The sequence below is a fragment of the Rhinopithecus roxellana genome, chromosome 6 (genome assembly GCF_007565055.1).
Source record: "Rhinopithecus roxellana isolate Shanxi Qingling chromosome 6, ASM756505v1, whole genome shotgun sequence".
Lineage (NCBI taxonomy): Eukaryota > Metazoa > Chordata > Mammalia > Primates > Cercopithecidae > Rhinopithecus > Rhinopithecus roxellana.
Window position 1 is genome coordinate 128,166,501 of NC_044554.1, and position 24,264 is coordinate 128,190,764.

The following is a 24,264-nucleotide window of genomic DNA, read 5'->3' on the forward strand; positions in this document are numbered from 1 at the left end:
TTTCCAGAAGTTTTCTTCAGAATAAAAGGCCACTTAGAGATTTTGAGGCCTCTATAAAAAAGGAGAGATGATTTTTAAAGTTATTTAAAAGCTAGTATTTTCTTTTAGACTTTCCTTCATTTTATGATCCAAGTTCCCTTGATCCTAAGACCAGCTCACCCTCCTAACATCTCCTTCTAGGGCTAGAGAAATTCTGAATAACACAATTTTCATGGGAGGAGACAATAGGCAATGGAAGGAAGGAAAAGCAGCTGAGAGGGAGGTGGGCAGACAGGTAGGTCCCAGCTAGTGCTCTTCTGCCCGGGTTCTGCCTGCAGCTGGAAGCAAACCATGGACTGCTGCTTCCACTTAGCCTCCCATGTGGGCTCACACAGACAATGGGAGTTTCACTTAAGATACATCTTCTGGCAGCATATTAGCCATTTCAAAAAATAATAGGCAAGATGAAGTTTTGAACACCTTGTTTCTTACCATTTTCCCCCTAAAGTGTAGATGATGGCAAATACAGGGGACTTTTGGAGGAAAATGGTGCATGCAATCATTTAGAAAATGTTTTAGTCTGTATCTTAGATAATATGACACAGTGAGATATTCACAAGAATTGGGTATTTTAATGTTTTTTTTTTTTGAAACGGAGTTTCGCTCTGTTGCCCAGGCTAGAGTACAGTAGTGCGATCTCAGCTGACTGCAACCTCCGCCTCCTGGGTTCAAGCAATTCTCCTGCCTCAGCCTCCTGAGCAGCTGGGATTATAGGCATGCACCATCACACCCAGCTAATTTTTGTATTTTTAGTAGAGATGGGGTTTCACCATGTTGGCCAGGCTGGTCTCAAACTCCTGACCTCAGGTGATTTGCCCACCTCAGCCTCCTAAAGTGCTGGAATTACAGGCATGAGCCACCACACCTGGCTAGTTTTTTTTTTAAGTTCTTTATCTGTGCCTAAGTGCCTGTCTTTATTATTATTGCTCAATATAAAGCAGTAACATAAACCTATAATTTAATATAACATCATGCCTAGTTATATAAAAAATTCATAATAATCTACTCTGTGAAAATGTAAATGCTCATCTGTTTCTATTGGAATACACACATTCCAATATATATTTAACATATTTTATTTCAGCATCTTATTTTACATAGAAATAAGTTTCTACTTCCCTAAAGAAATATTCAATATACAAGTTTTTACCATTGTTTCACTGACCACATAAAATATGAGGTTTACCTATTGAATTTCTCTTTCTACTTTTTTTTAATTTTAGGATTTTGACAGGTGCTATGCTTTAAAGAAAAAAGAATACATCAGTACCCAAATTCAGTGCAGTTTATTGATACTGTTGAGGCTTATTCAAGGATCTGATGTAGTCCTCAGTCAGACCAAGCCAGATCCTTCATTGAAGCACCTCGGGTTTGTCCTCTCTGTACAGTGTACATAGCATTTCCAGATACATCCTCACTGGACTCTCAACGTTACCCCTAGAAGCAGAGATGAGGCAGCTATCAAGATTCCCTTTTAAAGATGAAATTTAGTGCCATGGGTCTCCAATCTTTTATTCTACCTGGGAGAGGGCAAAGAGGCACTTCTAAATTTTGTGGCAGGGGCAAATACCAAGAGGAGAATTTGGCATTAAGCACATACAACATCTTTTCTCTCTAATGACCTGGAAACATTCAAAAAACTAAGGAGATATATTTCAAAGGAAAAATTCTCCCTTTAGGGTAATATTGATCATTTATTCATTTTCCATTCATTCAACAGGTTGTAGAGCTCCTATTGAATGGTACACCTAGTTCTGGTGACATGAAGTTAGGAGGGAACAAAGCAAAAAGCCTGCCTCCAGGAAAACCTTCACTCTCATGAAATATGCAGAGGAATAAATCAGCAAGATGATCTCAGAAAGTGATACACGCTACATGGAAAACATACAGAGGGGTTGGGATACTAATGCTTTTTGTGTGGGTGGTCAGGGAGGTGAGAATTGAACTAAGCTTTTAATAATCAGTCATCCTGGCAAGTCCCTGATGCAGGAATGAGCTGAAGTAGGGCAGGCCATTTTGGCTGAATGTAGGCAGCTGGCGAGAAAAGACAGAAGCTGCGATCCGAGCATGAAGGGCCTTCAAGGCCATGGGAAGTGTTCAAAGTTTGAAAGAGAAGCCACCAGGGTGTTTCTAGGAAGGAATGGTATACACTCTGATTTATGGTTTTAGAAGACCACGCTTCCTGCTAAGTTATTGGAGGACAGAGGTGGAACAGAGAGAAGACCAATGAAGAGGCTATTTTTACAGCCTACGTAAGAGATGACATAGTCTGCCAGGCAGAAGCAGAAAGAAAAAAGGAGCCAGAGTTGAGATATATTTTGGTGGTAGCACTGACAGGATTTACCAAAGGACTAGGTGTGGAGGAAGGAGAGGGAAAGGAAGGAACAAAGCATGATGCTTAGTCCTTCTGGCTTGAGCTTGGGAGAGCCATTTGCAGGGTTATGGGGCAAAAATCAAGGATTTTATTTTGGGTTATTTTACATTAGAGATGTTTGTGAGAAGCCCAAGAGGGGATACATGGTAAGAAAATACATACATGAAACCATATCTTAAGGGAGAAAATATAGGTATTTGGAAGCCGTCAGTGTGTGGACAGTGGTTAAAGCCATGGGGTTGGATGAGAGTACCTAGGGAAAGAGTATGGCTAGAGGAGAGAGGAGATCTCCAACTTGAACCCTGATCTTGGTATAAGAAGCAGCAGCAGCAAAGGAACATGAGTTGCTATCAGAGAAGGAGGAGCCAAACCATGAAGTTAATCTACATGTTCAGATTAGTTCCCTGGGAAGTCTATAGATAAGGGCAAATAACTTTATTAATTATTTCAGATACCTCTATTCTTCTAGCTGATAAAAAATTTTATCTTTACCAAAGTCACCTACCTATAGGCACACTCTTAGAAGCTAATATGTTGCCTACTTTAAAGTCTTACCTTTGCTCCAGTGTCTCCCACTCCACGTAAACCCATCGGCCCAGGGGGTCCTGGTAATCCACGAGGTCCCTGAGATGACATAGTAAGGGAGGGTGTAAGCATCCTTGTCGTGTGCAACTCTCAAAAAGGAGGGAGGGAGGGAGGGAAGAAAAAAATGTCCCACTTACAGGCACACCAGGATAGCCATCACCTTTGAGTCCTGGAGCACCCACTGGTCCCCGAGGGCCTTGGACACCCTGGGTAAATTCCAACATCAGTGATGTCATGAGACTCAACTATAAAACATCTGGTTAAACTTAAGCATAAAACCAACTCAATATGCCAACGGTGGATTTCTAACCCAGGAGTTAGAAAATGACTTATTGCTAATATTTTAATTTTTAAAATTATAAAGTTTTAGTGCATCATAAATCAAGAAGACATATAAAAAATAAAATTTATTAAGTACAATGTGAGAAGAGTAGAAAAGAATACATAGCAAAATTTTGAGTGTGGAATAACTACAGTTTCCTATTGTTGCATTAAATCTATTGTCTTCATTAATGGAGACTGAATTATACAGGGAACAAACCCAGATGAAAATAAAAACACATTAATTTTTCTAAAACAAGTTATGAAGGGACAGGGCTTGTGATTCATATCTTGAGACCTAGTAAAAAGCTGTAAATATTGTTTTAGAGTGATGACCTTAGGCATCAAAAACTTTTGGTAGCAGCTCTTAGTCTCCTACAGAAAGACCAGGGAGGGGTGATTATTGTCCTTTGTACAATAGAGTTTTCTAAGACTTGTAACTCTCTCACAAACAGAAATCAGAAAAATTTCTGACTAAAGTAAAATGGGGGAAGAGAAAAAAATTAAGAAGGATCTTTTAGAAGATTACCTACAAGTGACCAGGTGCAGTGGCTCACACTTGTAATCCCCAGCATTTTGGGAAGCTGAGGCGGGCAGATCACTAGGTCAGGGGTTCAAGATCAGCCTGACCAACATGGTGAAACCCCGTCTCTACTAAAAATACAAAAATTAGCTGGGCTTGGTGGCAGGCGCCTGTAATCCCAGCTACTTGGGAGACTGAGGCAGGAGAATCGCTTGAACCCAGGAGGCTGAGGCTGCAGTGAGCAGAGATTGCGCCACTGTGCTCTAGCCTGCGCGACAGAGCGAGACTCTGTCTCCAAAAAAAAAAAAAAAAAATTACCTGCAAGTCCATTACGCTTATATTTAAAACCTGTAATACTTCTTTTTACAACACATTCCACCTGTTACTGGTTGATAACTCTTACAACAGCCCTTGTCAATATGCAGCACTTGTTTTGATAAAGAGCTACTCATGTTTTAAAATATTTATGGTTTTTCTTTATATTGGGAGGAAACTCTAACAACAGGCAGACCTTTGCTTTCCAAGAATGGAGAAAGAAAGCAGCAGGACTCTTAAGAACTTTCCTTATATGCAAGCAAACTCGGAGATCAAATTACCATTATTCCAAGTGAAAATACTGCCCAAAGTCCAACTCCCAAAAACTATTCTCAACTATACCCCAATAAATGAGTAATTTATTGGGAACAGGGGAAAAAATTTTACATACTCTTTAAGCAATCAGAAACTTTATTTTTAAAACCATGAATGCAACAGCTGTTATTTCCTATTAACTCTAAAAGGCTGTTTTATGTGGCTAACCTTCTTAAGAATGATCATCTTTAGGAAATATGTGGCCACTTATAAAAATTTAACATACTATTCATTATCAACAAAAACTCAAGGTGATTTTTTAAAGTTGAATGAGAGAAAGGAAGCCCATAGTCTTCAGGATGGTACATTTTGGTGTATTCCAACTACGGGGAACTGGTCACTTCTCAGAACCAATTTTTTATGCTATTCCAATTACATTTAAGGTTGAAGCTCTAAACATTCTCATATGAAACTTGTCCCAAAATAAGTTTTCCACTTATCTCCATGTTTACACAAGGAGAGGCCCAACAACAAAATAAAGCAGTAACTGACCCCTGGTTGAGTTAAAAGGAAAAGAAAATTGGAATCAAAATTTACTTTTCAATTTTTATTTCTACGGTCCAGACTTACAACAAATGATCAGCAGCTGCTCTTGTTTAAAGTCTGACAATCACAGTGGAGGGGAAAACCATTAAAACACTCACAGTTTACAAACATCCTTTGTATAGAGATCTTTGTCCTCGCTCCTGCAAAAATCTCAGGTAGCTTGTTACTTCTGTTATTAATAGGAAATACCAAGGAGCAAGAGGAGGAGCAGGTTTTTATTTTGGACTCCTTACCATATTTTTATAGATGGAATTTTGCCACTTGCTTTTCTACACTGGATTCAAGGAGATGTCCTACAAAGTTATTTACTTCAAAGTGTTTCTCTCATTCATTAGAAATTAGGGCAAAAATGGAAACCCAGTATTTTGAAATCAGCTTTAGGGGGCATCTGGGAGACCCCTGAAGTATTACACAAAATGAAATTAATGTGCTAAAATTTCCGTCAGACATTCAAAGGTGTGTATGACCCTCCAAAAACTGAAAAACTAATGAACTAGGGAAGAACGACAAAAAGAGTATCATTAGAGTCCAGAGGAGTAGCAAAAGGCTTGGGTGAAGAGGCAAATATCTTTAAGTACCATCACCTATAATGCCTAATAATCATCAACAGAAAACAGGTGGGGCCTATAAACTCTAGCAGCACATTTAATTGGATTATATTCCTATTGCAAATAGAAGGATAAGTGGAGAGAGATGTATAAATCATTCATTGTGAATACACAGCTTCAATCTATCAAAATTGTCATGCAAATATAACTGATCAAGGTCATATCTGTAGTTTTCACATTAGAAAATTTGCTATTGTCTCTATGAGCTGTCTATATAGCTTGTGTTTCTAAAGAGAGTGGTCTACATAGTTTGGGTTACCTTGGGATCTGGAGGAAGTAGATGAACAATTCGTCCAAGTTTGCCCAAGATTTTCCCAGTTTTAGCCCTGAAAGGCATGTGTTCCAGGACCCCCTTCAATCACGGGAAAACTAGGGCAGCTGTCACTCTAGCAGGGCGAACTATTAAAGCAGTAAGAACACGGGAGGCTCAAGGTTCTCCATTTGCTTTTAATAAGAACCACTCCAATTTATGTCAGTTTTATACAACAAGTTTTTTGCATCATATTTTATTTAAAAAATGACTCCATGTTTTCTTCTTTTAACTTTGAAGGTCATCAGTTTAGTACTTGAACCCTTTTATCTAGATAAGACAACTTAATATGGGAGAATATAAGCAAGTTTCAAAGCTACGCAACAACATGCTATTGATTTTAAAAGTGCTAATGACGGGGCCCTGAAGCTTGTCCTCACAAACAGAGATATCCTAGTTGACACCTAGGAATGTTATAAATGCTAAATTTTGCTGTGGTGCTGGGTACAGTGTGAGGAGGAAAAATGGTGCTTCGTTGCCATGAAAAACCAGATATGATTACAGAAACCTGGTTTCTTATTAATTATTTGTATTTCCCTTTGAAATAACTCAAAAGGATAAATAATCAAAGCAGGAAATTTTTATTCAACAAAGCTTCCAAGCACACATGCTTTTTTGGACAATGTTTTGCAGAACAGATACTTTGGCAATTAATATGTAAATGAAGAGGCCAGAGGCCATTTAATCCCTTGTATCACAGACAGTGCGAAAGAGTATTTTCAAACAATTGTCTAATCAGCAAAAATTTAACCATAAGAGCTACTCTTCCCCACAAGTATGAAAAATAAACTACGTGATTGCTTGTTTTTTTTAATAAAAGGGAATAGCTATATTCTTACATTTTAGTTCATCAATATAGAAACTTTGAAGTTGAAAAATCAACTTACGGATTACATCTAGCTTCGTTTGTTTCAGATACAGAAAAACAGAACATGAATAAAGCATACCTTCGGTCCTCGAATAGAAAGTCCGGGTTCTCCTTTAAATCCAGGTATCCCAGGTCCTCCTCTATCTCCCTGTACATTTCAAATGACATTTCACAGGCTACAGTTGTGCAAGAAATCACAAGCACACATAGCAAAAAAAAAGCATTGGCCATTCTGTAAAGAGCTTAATCTGTCTATCTCAGACCTTGAGATAGTATATTTAACATTTGAGGGGAATTTCAAATCCTAAGTAAATAACATCTGTCAGTAAAGACTATTACTGCTGTTAGGAGAAAGTCCATTGAAATAATATGTGGCAATTCAGACTCAAATATTTAGACTTTAAGATTGGCTGGGAATGCTCTTAAAACTGAGTGAAGGCCAGGCACAGTGGCTCACACCTATAATTCCAACACTTTGGGAGGCCAAGGCAGGCGGGTCACTTGAATCCAGGAGTTCGAGACCAGCCTAGCCAACATGGCAAAACCCCATCTCTACTAAAAGTGCAAAAATTAGCCAGGCATGGTGGTATATCTGTAATCCCAGCTATTTGGGTGGCTGAGGCAGGAGAATCACTTGAGCCCAGGAAGTGGAGGTTGCAGTGAGCCAAGATTGCACCACTGCACTGCAACCTGGGGGACTAAGTGAGACTCTGTCTCAAAAAGCAAACCAACCAACCAACCTGAGTGGATATGTCTTCTGCTAAACTCTTCAATTATAAATCCTGGTAGATTCTTCTGAATATATGTTCTAAATTCTTGCCTGTACTGGGGTTTAGGATTTGGAAGACGTAATGAAGGGTAAAGTGACAAGCTTGGGACCAGGAGCACAAAATCTGGTTTCTAGTCCTAACTCTGCTGCTGGCTGTAGTTTGCTTATCTGTGAAGTTTCAGAGTTAAACTGAGTCATTTCTAAGGCTCTTCCAAAACTAAAATTCTAGTTCACTGATATCATGATTTTTTTTCTCCAACTGCCAAAGGGTCAAGAAAAGGAAAATAATTCCCAGGAATATATACCTTTGGCCCAGGTGGTCCAGGAATTGATGTTCCAGGCATTCCAAAAGGGCCCATAATGCCCGGTTCACCCTGAAAAAGAGCAAAATGCTCACTACATTTCAAGCAGAGAAACCACATATGGAGACAATAATAAACGTATAGAAACATCTGCAGATTTTTAAATTATATTATGACCTCTGTTGGTTTCAAAGATCGATGTGAAAATAATTTGAGCATCCTTTGTAAACCACTGCTAAAGTTATTGACCAGTAAGATTTCAGTGCTTTTAAATAACTATGTTCAATTAATAACTGAATGTTAGGAAAATTTTATCTCTTGTGCATCCTTTTATTAGCTAATAAAAATTATGCAATTCATGGTGCTTCCCTTTTGTGTTGTATGCTGGGAAGCTCAGAGAGAATTTTTTTTTCAATATAGCAATTATCTTCAGCAAATGTTTTAGGGTGTATTTCTAGGTTATAACTCTTTTTTCTTTGTTGTTTTATTTTAATGACCAAAGGTATTCATCTTCCATTCTATGTTATCTCACATCCGTTTTAAGAAGTAGAACCCCTATGGGCTGGGAGTGGTGGCTCACACTTGTAATCCCAACACTTTGGGAGGCCAAGGTGGGCGGATCATTCGAGGTCAGGAGTTTTGAAGCCAGCCTGGCCAACATGACAAAACCCCATCGCTACTAAAAATAAAAAAAATAAAAAAAATAGCCAAAATTAGCTGGACATGGTGGTGTGTGCCTGAAATCCCAGCTACTCAAGAGATTGAAGCAGGAAAATCACTCAAGGTTGCAGTGAGCTGAGATCGTACCACTGCACTCCAGCCTGAGTAACAGAAAATCACTGTCTCAAAAAAAAAAAAGAAAACAATAAAAAGAACCCCTATGATTTTAAAAAATGACATTTTTAATAGAAAATTTTAAACATTTAGGGGGGGAGATGTCTAACATTTAGAGTCTCAAAGACTCAAACTGGAGCAACAGGTAATTCTTCTGTTCCATCTGGGTCTAGACAAGTGATTCTCAAATTTTAGAGAGCAGAGGCATTATCAGGGAAGTTTGGTAATGCACAGTTCTGGGTTCAAACTCCAGAGTTTCTGATTCAACAGATCTAGAGGTTGGTGCCCAGGATTATGAATTTTCATGAAGCACCCCTGGTAAAAACACTATTCCAGAGCAATTGTCAATGTACACCATAAGGTGTTCCAAATGACCCACTGGGATATAAGAAAATATTACAACTTGTCTCTATGTTTTTATCTCATCTATTAAAATTTCAATTGTTTATACAAATTCATAACATATTAGTATGATAGCTTATTAATAAAAATTACAATTAAAAAATTAAAAATCTGTGGCATGTGATCAAAATTTTACTGGAGGGGTTTATAATCAAAACAGTTTGAAAAGTACTTCTCTACAGTAGGTGGGCCAAATGTGCCCACCCCCTTGTTTGTACAGCCTTGAGCTATGAACAGCTTTCACATTTTCAAGTGGTCATTATACAAGTAACTACATAATATCTTTCATTTTGCCTCTTGGGCCACAGCACCTAAAATATTTACTATCTGGACCTTTATCAAAACAAACAAACAAACAAAACACTGTGGAGATGAGTCACGGAGAATGAGCTATTTCTATGCTATGTCTAAACATGACCCTCTAGGTTCTCAGACTGCTGACTAATACTGCGTCTGCCTGACTCACGTCCTCTGAAAATTCAATCGCATGAGCTTCCTATTCAGTCATCCTGCTTCGTCCAGCAGGGACTCCATCAGTCAGATTCACCAGTGATGCCTCCTGCCGGGGGCTGTGTTCATCTTCAGAGCTGAGGCCTCCCGCTGTATTGATTAGACAATACAACCAACAAGCTGAGCACACTGGCCCACCGAGACCAATTCATGCCATGGCATGTATGTGCCAGTCCTTAAATCCAAACCTGGAAGGCAATGGCACAGGACACGACAAGAATTTGGAAACACATAAAACCCCCTATCCAAGCCTTTGACAAAGGAACAGAACATGAACCTATTAAAGTTCTTCACTAAAACCAAAGGAAAAGCAAAATTATGTCTCTAGATTTAATTTGTTTTATTTATTTTTTTAAAAAAGAGGTCAATTACTTTTATAATATGAAAAGTATCATGGAAAGTATACAATTATTTTAAATACCCTGTGCTAAGGGATGATTATGCCTTAACATACGGCAATTCTTCACCTTCATCTTTAAAAACAGCTTTATTTCAAAACACAGAAAAGTGTTCACTTCGAAATAGAGTAGGACATAAAGACTAATTTGTTATTAATAGTAATACAACATATTTGTTTCATAGTGGCACTTTTCATAATGTGCTTCTTGAACTCCCTGCAGCACGGGGCATTTACTTGAGAAGTACAGATTCCTGGGCCCACTCACCTACTGAATCCAGATAGCTGAGGATGGTAACAAAAAATCTGGATTTGTAATAGGTGATACCAATGGATACTGAACAGACACCGAAGTTTAAGAGTCACTGGTGTACAGGTGACGTTTTGTTTTGTATCTGATCTGATCTAGTCAGCACCATTTTTTAAAAATGTGCTTTTTAATCATCTGGTCCTAAAACATACTCCTTGTCTCTTTCTTACAATTAGCATCTTCCTAAACACATGAATTCTCTTAGGTTTGCAGTTTCTGTTTCCTGACACATTCAAATGACCTTAATGGTGGGTCTCTGAGGCTAAGTCAGGACACATACTTAATTGCTCGCCTCACAATCCCCTTCACTTCTTCCTCAGCACCTTGTTACCGACAATTTACCAGGACATAGATCCCCTACTTCCCATTTCACCATATTGATTTTTTTTCTCCAAATAATTCGATGTATTCAACACTTACTATATACCAGGAAATGTGCTAAGTGCTTTATTAACTTTTAGTCTTCACAACAACCCTGTGAGATAGAACATATCATTATCTTCTTTCTATAATTGAAGTGACTGGCTCCAAAAGGTTCACGGCACAGCAGGAGGCAATCAACCTTCTGAAGAAAAGCCTTCCTCATCACTGTGCTGCCTGTCAGTCTCAGGCTTTTTGGGTTTTAACAAAGCAAGATTATGAAGAACTGGTGTCTCCTATGGTCCCAATTATATCCCAACTTCTGAATATTTGGTTGTTACTAGAGAGGACTGACAGACAAATTAGAAACAAAAGTATTTCTATGCGTATTACATATTTTATGCAATCTATTCCATTCTATTGTGGTCTGGGAATAGTATGTTTTCTATGGTTTTTTATTTTGGGGTTTTTGTTTTGTATTTGTTGGGAAGGAAACAAAGAATCCAATTTTCAGTGGAAATCTAATACTCTGTTAAAACCAGACACAAATACAAACTCCTCAAAGCATAAGTCAGAATACAAGAAACATACCTTTGGTCCTTCGGGCCCTGGAAGTCCCCTCTGTCCTTGATTTCCTTTGCTCCCTTTCTTGCCTTCATCACCCTAACAAAATAATTATGAAAATATAAATATTGTATTAGCAACCTCCCCTAACCTAGTAAGGACCACAGTGGAGCCAGATTCTCAACTAATACCAATTTTAAAGTGGGGTGCCCTGAGCACAGCTCATTTGCACAGGATTCGTCAATGTTCTTGAGGAGATCAGATGACTTCAGATTGTTCAGCCTTTACCATTTATTCAGTGTGATTTGCTGTTTTTCAAAAATCGAAGTTTCGTATCTTTCTTTTGGAACTTTTATTTGAATTTGTAGTTCCTTTGCACCCTGGTCTATTAACAGATGGTTCTGAGACATTCGCAGTTTCAGAAATGAGAGCTATCTATGCTTTTTCATGCTGTTTTTCAGTTTTTCTATTTCAGGTTTAAAACATGAAATGAAACATTTTAAAAACCACAGCCCTATTTCTTCCCCACTGGGGAGTCTAATTCTTTCCCCCAAAAGAGACCAATAGTTTTATTGGCAGAAAGATGCTTTAGCATTAACCTGAGGCAGAGCTAGGAACTGACTACTGGCTGTTCCCCAGCATGATTGTGTAAAACTGAAGGTAAAGAATTCCTTTACTTTCAAAACTATCTTTCAACTAGGGTTCAACTGCAAGGCACCATATCCAGGGATGCACATAGCTCAACAAATGAAAAATTCCTCATGGTCTGTGCTGACACTATTTAAACATTTATAATATAAATGACTATACCATGGTTTTTAAGGTTGAGCAACAGAATCACCTGGAGGGCTTGTTAGAACACAGATTGCTGGGCCCTCCACCTAGAGTTTCTGATTTCGTACTTCTGCACTGAGGTCCAAGCATTTGCATTTATAACATTCCCAGGTGATGTTGATGCTGCTGGTTCAAGGGACCACACTTTGAGAATCACTGGACTATACTAAGGTCATCAGCAAAGCAGGCACTTTACTAAGAAGAGGTGACCTCCTGTAGAATCCACAGAAGTTTCCATGGTCCACACTAACGAAAAGCAGTAGCACCAGTGTTAAAAAAAAAAAAAAAAGTTGAACATCCAAGTATCTTATATCATTATCACTTACCAGTAGAGACAATTGTCTCCACTTACCAGTAGAGACAAACACAACTATTTGTTTTCTTCCCTCCACTACCACTAATTTAGGTTATTGACCTAAATCACCCCAGAAATGAACAGGAGGAACCCAATTACATGTAATAAATCGCCAACACTGAACCATGGTATACCTGGGCTATGTAACATGTTCCTACCACTCTTCTCCAATAGCCTTCCATAAGCCACAAGTCACCTCAAGCCACAAATCCAGTAGTCTCTCTTTCCAACGCACATTCTCCTTGCTTTATTGGTGGCATCTGATACCACCCATTGCTTTCATCTTGAAATCCTTTCTCCTTGGTATTCCTAACATGCTACCATTCTGCTTATTCTGTTGAGTGCTTGTTCTCCAGCTACCTCACAATGTGGGGCTTAAACCTCAACTCTCTTCCTTAGAGACATTGTTCATTCTCACGGCTTCAATTATTAACTCCAAGAGACTATTTTCCAAAAGCACATCCTAAAAACAACAGTTCTCCTGAATGTTAACAGATCGGCATTTCTAACAGTGTATTTTGCATGATGATGTTATCCTCTCCACCTCACCCAAAAAGGATCCCTGAGACGGGTAAATCAATAAATGAAAATGTTTACAAGCCTACAAATAGATTTAAATTTCATATCTTCACATTTAAGATTAAGGATTCAATTTTAGTGAGTATGTTCACAAGACATCAATTACTATTTTAGTAGAATTATGAATAGAACACAAATATATATACAAATTTTATTTTTACTTGACTTGTATATAATCCATAAGAATCTTTACATGGGAATTGATAACTGCACATAAAAACAGAAAGAAGGCCAGGCGCAGTGGCTCACACCCATAATCCCAGCACTTCGGGAGGCTGAGGCAGGAGGATCATGAGGTCAGGTGTTCCAGACCAGCCTGGCCAATATGGTGAAACCCCATCTCTACTAAAAATACAAAAATTAGCTGGGTGCGGTGGCACATGCTTGTAGTCCCAGCTGCTCAGGAGGCTGAGGCAGGAGAATTGCTTGAACCTGGGAGGTAGAGGTTACAGTAAGCCGAGATCATGCCACTGCATTCCAGCCTGGGTGACAGAGTGAGACTCCATCTCAAAACAAACAAACAAACAAAAATTGCAGGAAGACCTGGAACCTTAGAGGCTATAGGTTATGTCACTAGTCGTCTTATCCTATGGATGAATTTGTATAGTCTCATCTTAATATATAAAAATGTTATTCAACTAGCATTTCTACAGAGTTTAAAATAAATGTATGCCAAGTTGTGAAGTGAAATGGCCATTTAATAAAGTGATATTTCTTATTATTGTGTGAGATTTTATAAAGAAAATTTATGGACTGTCAAATCTCAATGATGTATTTCAAGGCTTTTTTTCCTTCCTATGTGTTTTTTAAATGTCAATCTGACCATTTATTGAGAAAACATGTGTTGAACTCCTGTCTATGCTGGGTCTTACAATAGATGTTAGGAAAATAAAAATGAATCATTTATGCTTGCTGTCTTCCCAAATCTTGCAAGGTAGTATTCATACTTTTAAGCCAGATATAAACACATTTGACATAGTAAGAATAACAATCAAATTTCTTCTAAGTTGGCTCCTCAGTATGAGGACCAGAACACAGGCTGCTTCCTCCAACACTGTCATTTCCATACCTTGGGGCCAGGCTGTCCTTTTCCAGGTGGTCCCTCTGGGCCTCTTGCTCCTGGAAGCCCCGCTTCTCCCTAGAGAAAACGACACTGATGTCTTAGGTGACCCTCCAGTAGACAGACTGTATGTATCATCCCACCTTGTCTCCTTTTATCACCAGTGGATTCAGCTGAGACTCTCCAAAACACACCATACCTTCACTGTAGTCTCAAAATCAATCTGGAAGTTTATAAACTTGAAATAAAGTAACATCAAACTCCAGTTTAACTCAGAGCAGCTGGAGTATCATGAAAAAGTAATTTCTCAGCCAATTTCCAAAGCAATAAGCTCATTTTCCTTTGGCTCTTCCTTCGCATTTGGTAGATTTTTTAAAAAACAGGGAAGACCTTCAGCCTTTCCACCTGCTGTTTTTTGCTACTTTTATTGAAAAATGAGTATTTCAAATGTCAACTCAAAATACTTCAGGAAATCTTTACAATGGCCTTATTTCCTGAATGCATTCACAGACTCTCCTCTTGGCGGGGGGCGGGGGAGTGGCTTTCTCTTAAATTTAAATTAATGTGCTTTCTAGAAATCCTGAAGAAACTAGGCCATAACCAAAACACCAGAGAGAAGGCAGAGGATGTGAGACACTATCTCAGCCTTTGAGTAGGCCCCTCCTTCTCTCAGGGAAAGTGAAAAGGGACATTTGGGATTGTGAGATATTTTTTCTTCAAGAGACTAAGTTTGTCCTGGATGGCTTGATTCGCACTCCTGAGGGACCAAGATATCAGTTTGGTTTAATAGTTCCTACTCCAGTAATATGAAAAGCTTGGTCTTACCTTCTTCCCAGCAGCTCCATCTTCTCCTGGTACTCCTGGTTGTCCTGGGAGCCCTATTGAGCCTGGCTCCCCCTGGTGGATGAACAAATATTTTATTTCCCAAAAGTTCATACCTCCATTCTGAGGTACTTGCAATTGGATGTATCTTAGTGTGTGAGAAAAGCCTCCATGAAATCTGATTAGTAATTAATACTAAACTATTTGATCTTTGGAAGTTACTTAACATCCCTAGGCCTTAGTTTTTGATTCTATTTTTATGGGCTGAATTGTGACCCCAAAAAGATATGTTGACGTCCTAACTCTTTGTACCTGTAAATGTAACCTTAATTGGAAACACGGTCTTTGCAGATTTAATCAAGTTAAGATAAAGTCATTACAGGAGGCCCTAATTCAGTATAATAGATGATATAATTTGGCTCTGTGTCCCCACCCAAATCTTATTCGAATTGTAATTCCAAGTGTTGGAGGAGGGGCCTGGTAGGTGATCGAGTTATAGGGGTGGACTTTCCCCTTGCCGTTCTCATAATAGAGTTCTCATGAGATCTGGTTGTTTAAAAATGTGTGTGTAGTACGCCCCCCTTCACTCTCTCACTCTCCTGCTCCTCCATGTGAAGATGTACTTGCTTCCCCTTCACCTTCTGCTAGGATTATAAGTTTCCTGAGGCCTCCCAAAAGCCAAGCAGATGCCAGTATCATGTTTCCTGTGCAGCCTGCAGAACTGTAAGTCAATTAAACCTATTTTCTTTATAAATTACCCAGTCTCAGATAGTTATTTAAAGCAATGACAGAATGGACTAATACAATGGGTACTATAAAAAGAGGAAAATGCCTCTTGAAGACAGACATGTAGGGAGAGCACCATGTGACAAGAGAGGCAAAGACTAGAGTGAGCATCTGCTAGGCAAGGCATGCCAAGGATTGACAGGCACCCCCAGAAGCTAAGACGAGACCAGGAAGCATTCTCCCTTACAGGTTTTGGAAGAAGCATAGCCCTGCAGACTGATTTTGGACTTCTAGCCTCTACGACTGTGAGACAATAAATGTCTGTTGTATTAAGGCACTCAGTTCCTAGTACTTTCTTATGTCAGCTCTAGAAAACTAATATAAAAGTGAAATAACAAATTTGTGCCCTAACACCACTTCCAACTCGAATATTCAGTAATTCCACTTGTTTTCAAGTTAATTTATGATTAGTAATAAATCCTTTAAAATGTTCAGGAAAAAATATGCTACTTTCAAAGAGTTTAAAGTATCTTTATGGCATTTATTAATAGCAACAAAATGGAAAATAATTGGAAGTAACTTCAACTAACCTAAACAAGCCAGTGGAAAAAAGCACAGTAAATCTAATACTAAGTAGATGGAATGATAAATATGAGAGAATAAAATAATAAACTTGAAAACAAAAAGTAAGAAGATTCATAAAACTGAAAGGTAATGCCTTTTTTTTTTTTTTTTTTTCGTTTGTTTGAGATGGAGTTTCACTCTTATTGCCCAGGCTGGAGTTCAATGGTGCGATCTCGGCTCACTACCACCTCCGCCTCCCGGGTTCAAGTGATTCTCCTGCCTCAGCCTCCGGAGTAGCTGGGATTACAGGCATGTGCCATCACACCTGGCTAATTTTGTATTTTTAGTAGAGACACAGTTTCTCCATGTTGGTCAGGCTGTTCTCGAACTCCTGACCTCAGGTGATCTGCCTGCCTCAGCCTCCCAAAGTGCTGGGATTACAGGCCTGGGCCACCATGACTGGCTGGTAATGCCTTTTTTAAAAAGAATAAAAGTGAATACATTTCTAATAGGAGTGATTAGGTTTTTTAAAAGATACCAATAAATAATATTAAAAAATAAAGATATAACTATAAATATAGTAAAATTTTTTTAAGTCATAGAAAATTGGTGATAAATTTTTTAAAATGTATTGAAAAATATGAATTATATAAATGCTGTAAAAAGAAATGAACAAGCTAGATAAACCAATACTATTAAATAAATTGAGTCAGTGATTAAAAGTCTCTAGTTCATCTCCCTCCAAGATCACAAGCTTAGTTGGTTTTACAGCAAGACTTACCAAACTTTTAAACTTTTGAAGAACAGTTATTCCCTATCTTATATAAACAATTCTAAAAAAAAGAAAAAGAGGGAAGTCTACCTAATTTATTTTATGAGGCTTATAAAGCCTTTTCAAAAAAATTATACAATGGCAAGACAAGAAAACAAAATTATAGACCAGTCACCCTATGAGATATAGCGCAATTTAAGCTTCCAATCAAATGCTTTAATTTCCCCCAGTGCCTGTATAAAAGTTTCCAAGTCATAATGCAGGGATTGAGAAACCAGGGAAAGTTCAGGCATCTCTAAGGAGATAAACATGCATCTGGGTAAGCCCAGGTATCAAAAGTTCACAGAGTAGATTACCAGAAGCAGTTACACAGAGAAAACTATAAGCATCTGCTGAGCATCCACAATGAGTATTCAATCCGTTGAGTACTGCTCAGTACATGTGTATGAAGAAACTACCCAAGGCCAGGAAAACAACCAACTTAAAAGATTAGAGAGAACTGACTTTGAACCAGGAATACTGCCTATTTCTGCTTTCAAGAAATAAAACCTCACAATTCTGAGGGCGTAAATTGGAGTTCTATAAAGGGTCTTACCTCAACAGCAGGGAAAAATTAACCCTAGACTAAATGTTGCTGTAGTCTTACCTAATAAAACTTAAATGCAAGACCAAAATGGGTCAATCTGTTTTCAAGTAACTACAAAATATTCAAGAACAAAGCTCAAATTAGAGGAATACAAAAATATCCAACATGCAAAAAGATAAAATTCACAATGTTGGGCATTCAATAAAAAACTACTCAGCTGGGCATAGTGGTACATGCCTGTAATCCCAACTACTCAGTAGGCTAAGGCAAGAAGACAGCCTGAGCCCAAGAATTCAAAGCAAGCCTGGGCAACATAGCAAGACCCCATCTTGAAAATATTAATATTAATAATAATATTTAATTTAAAAATAGGCATTCAAAAAGGCTGAAAAATATAGCACTTTGTGTTGAGAAAAATCAACCCATTGAAACTTGCCCAGAAATAAAACCGGCATTAGAATTAGTAGGTAAGAACATTAAAACAGTTATCATCACTATATTCCATACAGTCAAGAAAACAGAGGAAATTTAAAGCATGTTAAATAGAGACATGGAAGATATATGGAGGATACAAATTAAAATTTTAGATTTGAAAATTACAATGTATGAGATAAAAAAAACACTGGACAGAATTAAAAGCTTATTAGTGTCATGGAAGAAAAGATAAATGAACTAAAACATGTAGCAATAAAAGCTATCCTAAACACAGAGAGGAAAGAGACTGAAAAAGAATGAGCAGAGCACCAGTGAACTGTGAAATAACCTGAAACATCCAAATAATAGCCTGGCCAACATTATTAAAACCCATCTCTACTAAAAAATACAAAAATTAGCCAGGGGTGGTGGTACATGCCTGTAATCCTAGCTATGTGGGAAGCTGAGGCACAGGATCACTTGAACCCAGGAGGCAGAGGTTGCAGTGAGTCAAGAGCATGCTACTGCACTTCAGCCTCGGTGGGAGTGAGACTCTGTCTCAAAACAAGAATAAAATCCAAATATAAGTAAAACTGAAGTTCCTTAGGTGAGGAAGTGCTATTTCAAGAAAAGCTGGCCAAATATTTTCCAAATTTGTTGAAAACTATAACCCATAGATCTAAGAATATCAGTAACCAAGAATATCAATGAACTTCAAGCACAAGAAACATATCTAAGGGACATTATAATCACACCACTCAAAACCAGTGATGTAGAGAAAATCTCAAAAGCAGCCAGAGGAAAAAAAGACATGTTGTGCAGAGAAACAAATATAAGGATAACAACAGATTTCTCATCAGAAACAATGCAAGAGAGAAGACAATAGAACAACATCTTAAAAGTACTAAAAGGAAAACAAAGGAACTGCACACTCTAATTCTGTAACTGGAAAAAATAATAAGCAAAGATTTTTTCTTTTGGAAGTTGATTTGGCAATTTCTTGGAATGCTAAATGAATACCTACCTTCTGACCTAGCCATTTCACTTCTAGGTGTTTACCCAAGAAAAATAAAAACAAATGTCCATACAAACACATATATAAGTGTTCATAACAGCTTTATTTATAATATTCAAAATCTGGAAAAAAGCAAAACTTTTATCCACAGATGAATGGATAAACAAATTGTGGCATATCCATATAATACAATAGTATTCCGTAATATGAAGGAATGAACTGTTCATATATATGCTACAACATGGATCTTAAAATGATTTTGCAGAGTTAAAAGAAGCCAGAAAAATATCATAAAGTATATAACTCCATAAAAATCTAGAAAATGCAAACTACTGAATGGGAAAAAACTGGAAAAATTCCCTTTGAAAACTGGCACAAGACAGGGATGCCCTCTCTCACCACTCCTATTCAACATAGTGTTGGAAGTTCTGGCTAGGGCAATCAGGCAAGAGAAAGAAATCAAGGGTATTCAGTTAGGAAAAGAAGAAGTCAAATTGTCCCTGTTTGCAGATGACATGATTGTATATTTAGAAAACCCCATTGTCTCAGCCCAAAATCTCCTTAAGCTGATAAGCAACTTCAGCAAAGTCTAAGGATACAAAATTAATGTGCAAAAATCACAAGCATTCTTATACACCAGTAACAGACAAGCAGAGAGCCAAATCAGGAATGAACTTCCATTCACAATTGCTTCAAAGAGAATAAAATACCTAGGAATCCAGCTTACAAGGGATGTAAAGGACCTCTTCAAGGAGAACTACAAACCACTGCTCAGTGAAATCAAAGAGGACACAAACAAATGGAAGAACATACCATGCTCATGGATAGGAAGAATCAATATCGTGAAAATGGCCATACTGCCCAAGGTTATTTATAGATTCAATGCCATCCCCATCAAGCTACCAATGAGTTTCTTCACAGAATTGGAAAAAAGTGCTTTAAAGTTCATATGGAACCAAAAAAGAGCCCACATTGCCAAGACAATCCTAAGTCAAAAGAACAAAGCTGGAGGCATCACGCTACCTGACTTCAAACTATACTACAAGGCTACAGTAACCAAAACAGCATGGTACTGGTACCAAAACAGAGATATAGACCAATGGAACAGAACAGAGTCCTCAGAAATAATACCACACATCTACAGCCATCTGATCTTTGACAAACCTGAGAGAAACAAGAAATGGGGAAAGGATTCCCTATTTAATAAATGGTGCTGGGAAAATTGGCTAGCCATAAGTAGAAAGCTGAAACTGGATCCTTTCCCTACTCCTTATACGAAAATTAATTCAAGATGGACTAGAGACTTAAATGTTAGACCTAATGCCATAAAAACCCTAGAAGAAAACCTAGGTAGTACCATTCAGGACATAGGCATGGGCAAGGACTTCATGTCTAAAACACCAAAAGCAACGGCAGCAAAAGCCAAAATTGACAAATGGGATCTAATTAAACTAAAGAGCTTCTGCACAGCAAAAGAAACTACCATCAGAGTGAACAGGCAACCTACAGAATGGGAGAAAATTTTTGCAATCTGCTCATCTGACAAAGAGCTAATATCCAGAACCTACAAAGAACTCAAACAAATTTACAAGAAAAAAACAAACAGCCCCATCAAAAAGTGGGCAAAGGATATGAACAGACGTTTCTCAAAGGAAGACATTCATACAGCCAACAGACACATGAAAACATGCTCATCATCACTGGCCATCAGAGAAATGCAAATCAAAACCACAATGAGATACCATCTCACACCAGTTAGAATGGCAATCATTCAAAAGTCAGGAAACAACAGGTGCTGGAGAGGATGTGGAGAAATAGGAACACTTTTACACTGTTGGTGGGATTGTAAACTAGTTCAACCATTATGGAAAACAGTATGGTGATTCCTCAAGGATCTAGAACTAGAAGTACCATATGACCCAGCCATCCCACTACTGGGTATATACCCAAAGGATTATAAATCATGCTGCTATAAAGACACATGCACACGTATGTTTATTGCAGCACTATTCACAATAGCAAAGACTTGGAATCAACCCAAATGTCCATCAGTGACAGACTGGATTAAGAAAATGTGGCACATATATACCATGGAATACTATGCAGCCATAAAAAAGGATGAGTTTGTGTCCTTTGTAGGGACATGGATGCAGCTGGAAACCATCATTCTCAGCAAACTATCACAAGAACAGAAAACCAAACACCGCATGTTCTCACTCATAGGTGGGAACTGAACAATGAGATCACCTGGACTCGGGAAGGGGAACATCACACACCGGGGCCTATTATGGGGAGGGGGGAGGGGAGAAGGGAGAGGGATTGCATTGGGAGTTATACCTGATGTAAATGACGAGTTGATGGGTGCTGACGAGTTGATGGGTGCAGCACACCAACATGGCACAAGTATACATATGTAACAAACCTGCACGTTATGCACATGTACCCTAGAACTTAAAGTATAATAATAATAATAAATAAATTAAAAAAAAAAGAAAATGCAAACTAATCTATGATGACAAAAAACAGGTCAATGGTTAGTGGATAATTGGAAAGCAGATCTGTGGGAAGCATATTAGTGAACATACAAGAAGTTACAGAGGGATAGAAGGACAGATGGTAACTTCTGAGGGTTATAGAAATACTTATCACCTTGATTGCAGTGATGATTCCAAGGGTATATACATATCTCAAAACATTATGTTTTATACTTTAAACATGTGCATTTATTATATGCCATTTATATAATACATAGTTATTAAAATAAAAGAAAAATCCTGAATAAAAGATTAGTCAGTTGAATGACCATCATAAAACATACACATAATGAATTGAGTTTATCTCAAGAATGCAAGGATGGTTTGACATCCGAAAACTCTGTAACTGTAACGTATCCTATTAAGAAGTCAACACAATTATCTTAGTAGATGCATAATTTGATAAAATCCAGTAATCATTTATATTTAATAAGTAACATTTGGTACAACCAAAAAAGAAGGGAATTACCTTAATCTAATAAAGGGTATCTATCAAAAACTTTCAGCAAATGTCACTTCTTTTGAAGTCATTTCTCTTAAACATTGTACAAGTGATCCTAGCAGTACAAAATGACAAAAATAATAATAAAAGGAGAGCTAAAAAAGAATAGGTAAAACTTTATTTTCAGACAATATGATTGTGTACATAGAGACTGAAAAAGCAAGAGATTCCACAGAGATTTCACAGGGTGGCTGGATACAAAATCAACATGCCAAAACAAACAAACAAAACAAACTACAAAAAAAACCTTCTCCTATAGACCTAGGCCTATACTAGCTAGTTAAAAGATGTAGAAAAAAATTCACAATTACAAAAATTTCTGCAAGGTATCTGGAAATAAATTTAACTAAAGAAGTACAAGACATTTATGGAAAAAATTACAAATATTTTCTTGAAAAATTAGAGCTTTACTCTGTAGTATGAAAGACTTAATATTTAATCTGTAGATTTAGTGCAAACCAAATGGGGTATCCTGTTAAATTTGACAAGCCAACCCTAAAATACGTATCTTAGAGTCAATAATTACCAAGAAAGAAGATGAGAGTATTTTTCCTTTTAGATGACAAAACATATTGTAAATCTATTATAATCAAGACAAGGAGGTAATAGCACTGAGAGATATAAATAGACAAATGGAGTAGAACAGAGAGCTCAGGCACTGATGCTCAAAATATGGAAGCCTGATATATGGAAGAGGTGGTACTGCAAATCAGTGTTGTAAAGATGGACTATTAAATAACTGATTCTGGGGTACTTGCTTATTTATAGTAATAAAAAATAGATCCCTACATTGACCCACACACAAAAATAAATTCTGTGTGGGTTAAATACCTAAATTTTTAAAACAAAACAATAAAAATTTCAGAAAAAATACATAAGAATATCTTTATGAATTTGAGGTCAAGAAATGTTTTAAAATAATATTCAAAAATCACAAATCATAAAGGGATAGAAATATATCAGAATTTAAAACTTCTGTATACTAAGAAGTACTCTAAGTGAAAAAAATAAGTCACAGCCTAGGAGAAGATATTTGCAGTTTATATAACACAATAAGATATTTGTACACATTTCATATTTGCACAGATTTAGAGAAAGGAACATCATTACCTATTGCTAGCAGGAAGGTAAACTGGCACAAGCATTTTGGACAAGATTTTTGCAGTATCAAAATTGAAGACTCACATGCTCTATGATCTTCCCATTCTACCTCTAGCTGTCTATCTTCTACAAGTCAAGAAACTTGTCCTCTAACTTATACAAAAGGAAACAGAATGTTTGTGGCAGCATTGTTGGCAAAATCAAAAAGAAAGATAAGCAATTTAAATATCCACCAACATGAAGATGAATAAATATAAAATGAGATATTTTCATACAGTGGAATACTATAATGTGATTAATAGCAATGAATTAGTGGCATATAAAAACACCAATAAAACATAAGGTTGACTATAAATATATTGCAGAATGATATATCATGTAAAGTTCAAGAACACAAAAAAAGCGATATATATTTTATGGGTAAAAACGTGTAGGAAATTATAAAAACTTCAAAAGAATGATAAACACCAAATTCATGATAATGATTATGTGTGAGGAGAGAAGGGAGGGCAGTGGGATTGGGGAGCGCCAGCGGGATCCTTCAGCCACACTTACAATGTTTCTTTTAAAAAGTCTAGAGTCAGTGTGGTAAAATGTTAACATTTGATAAAGCTGGGCTGCGGAATACATAGGTGCTCTTTGTATTATTCTCTATATGGTGAATATATTTGAAATACTTCATTTTTTTTTTTAAGACTGAGTCTCACTTTGTCACCAGGCTGAAGTGCAGTGGCGCAATCTCAGCTCACTGCAACCTCCACCTCCTGGGTTCAAGCGATTCTCCTGCCTCAGCCTCCCAAGTAGCTTGGGACCACAGGCACACACCACCACGCCCAGCTAATTTTTGTATTTTTAGTGGAGATGGGGTTTCACCATGTTGGCCAGGATGGTCTCAGTCTCTTGACCTCATGATCCACCCACCTTGGCCTCCCAAAGTGCTGGGATTACAGGCGTGAGCCTGGCCAACCTGGCCAAACCATAATTCATTTTTTAAAGTAAGCTTAAGATTGCACATGTCATAAGTGGTGGAACTGAGATTTGAACTTGGGTAGTCTAACAGCTGAGCCTTACTATATTGTATATTGCCTCTTTGCAGTTGACATGTATATAACATAATATGTTTGTATACATACATACACAGAGGCATA

At 37.6% G+C, this 24,264-nt stretch overlaps 1 protein-coding gene across 2 annotated transcripts in view; it reads right to left on the bottom strand.

Annotated features, from left to right (window-relative positions):
- COL28A1 (collagen type XXVIII alpha 1 chain) overlaps nt 1-24,264 on the bottom strand; it is a 181,406-nt gene that overhangs the window by 80,069 nt on the left and 77,073 nt on the right. The window contains exons 19-25 of one of the 2 annotated variants that reach the window (XM_010353063.2): nt 14,906-14,977; nt 14,090-14,158; nt 11,280-11,351; nt 7,879-7,947; nt 6,884-6,952; nt 3,136-3,204; nt 2,969-3,037 (exon numbers count right to left, since the gene is read on the bottom strand). In XM_010353063.2, the coding sequence (XP_010351365.1) occupies nt 2,969-3,037; nt 3,136-3,204; nt 6,884-6,952; nt 7,879-7,947; nt 11,280-11,351; nt 14,090-14,158; nt 14,906-14,977 (489 nt within the window). The remainder of the gene's footprint in view (nt 1-2,968; nt 3,038-3,135; nt 3,205-6,883; nt 6,953-7,878; nt 7,948-11,279; nt 11,352-14,089; nt 14,159-14,905; nt 14,978-24,264) is intronic. The other variant, XM_030931865.1, reaches the window with a different exon arrangement.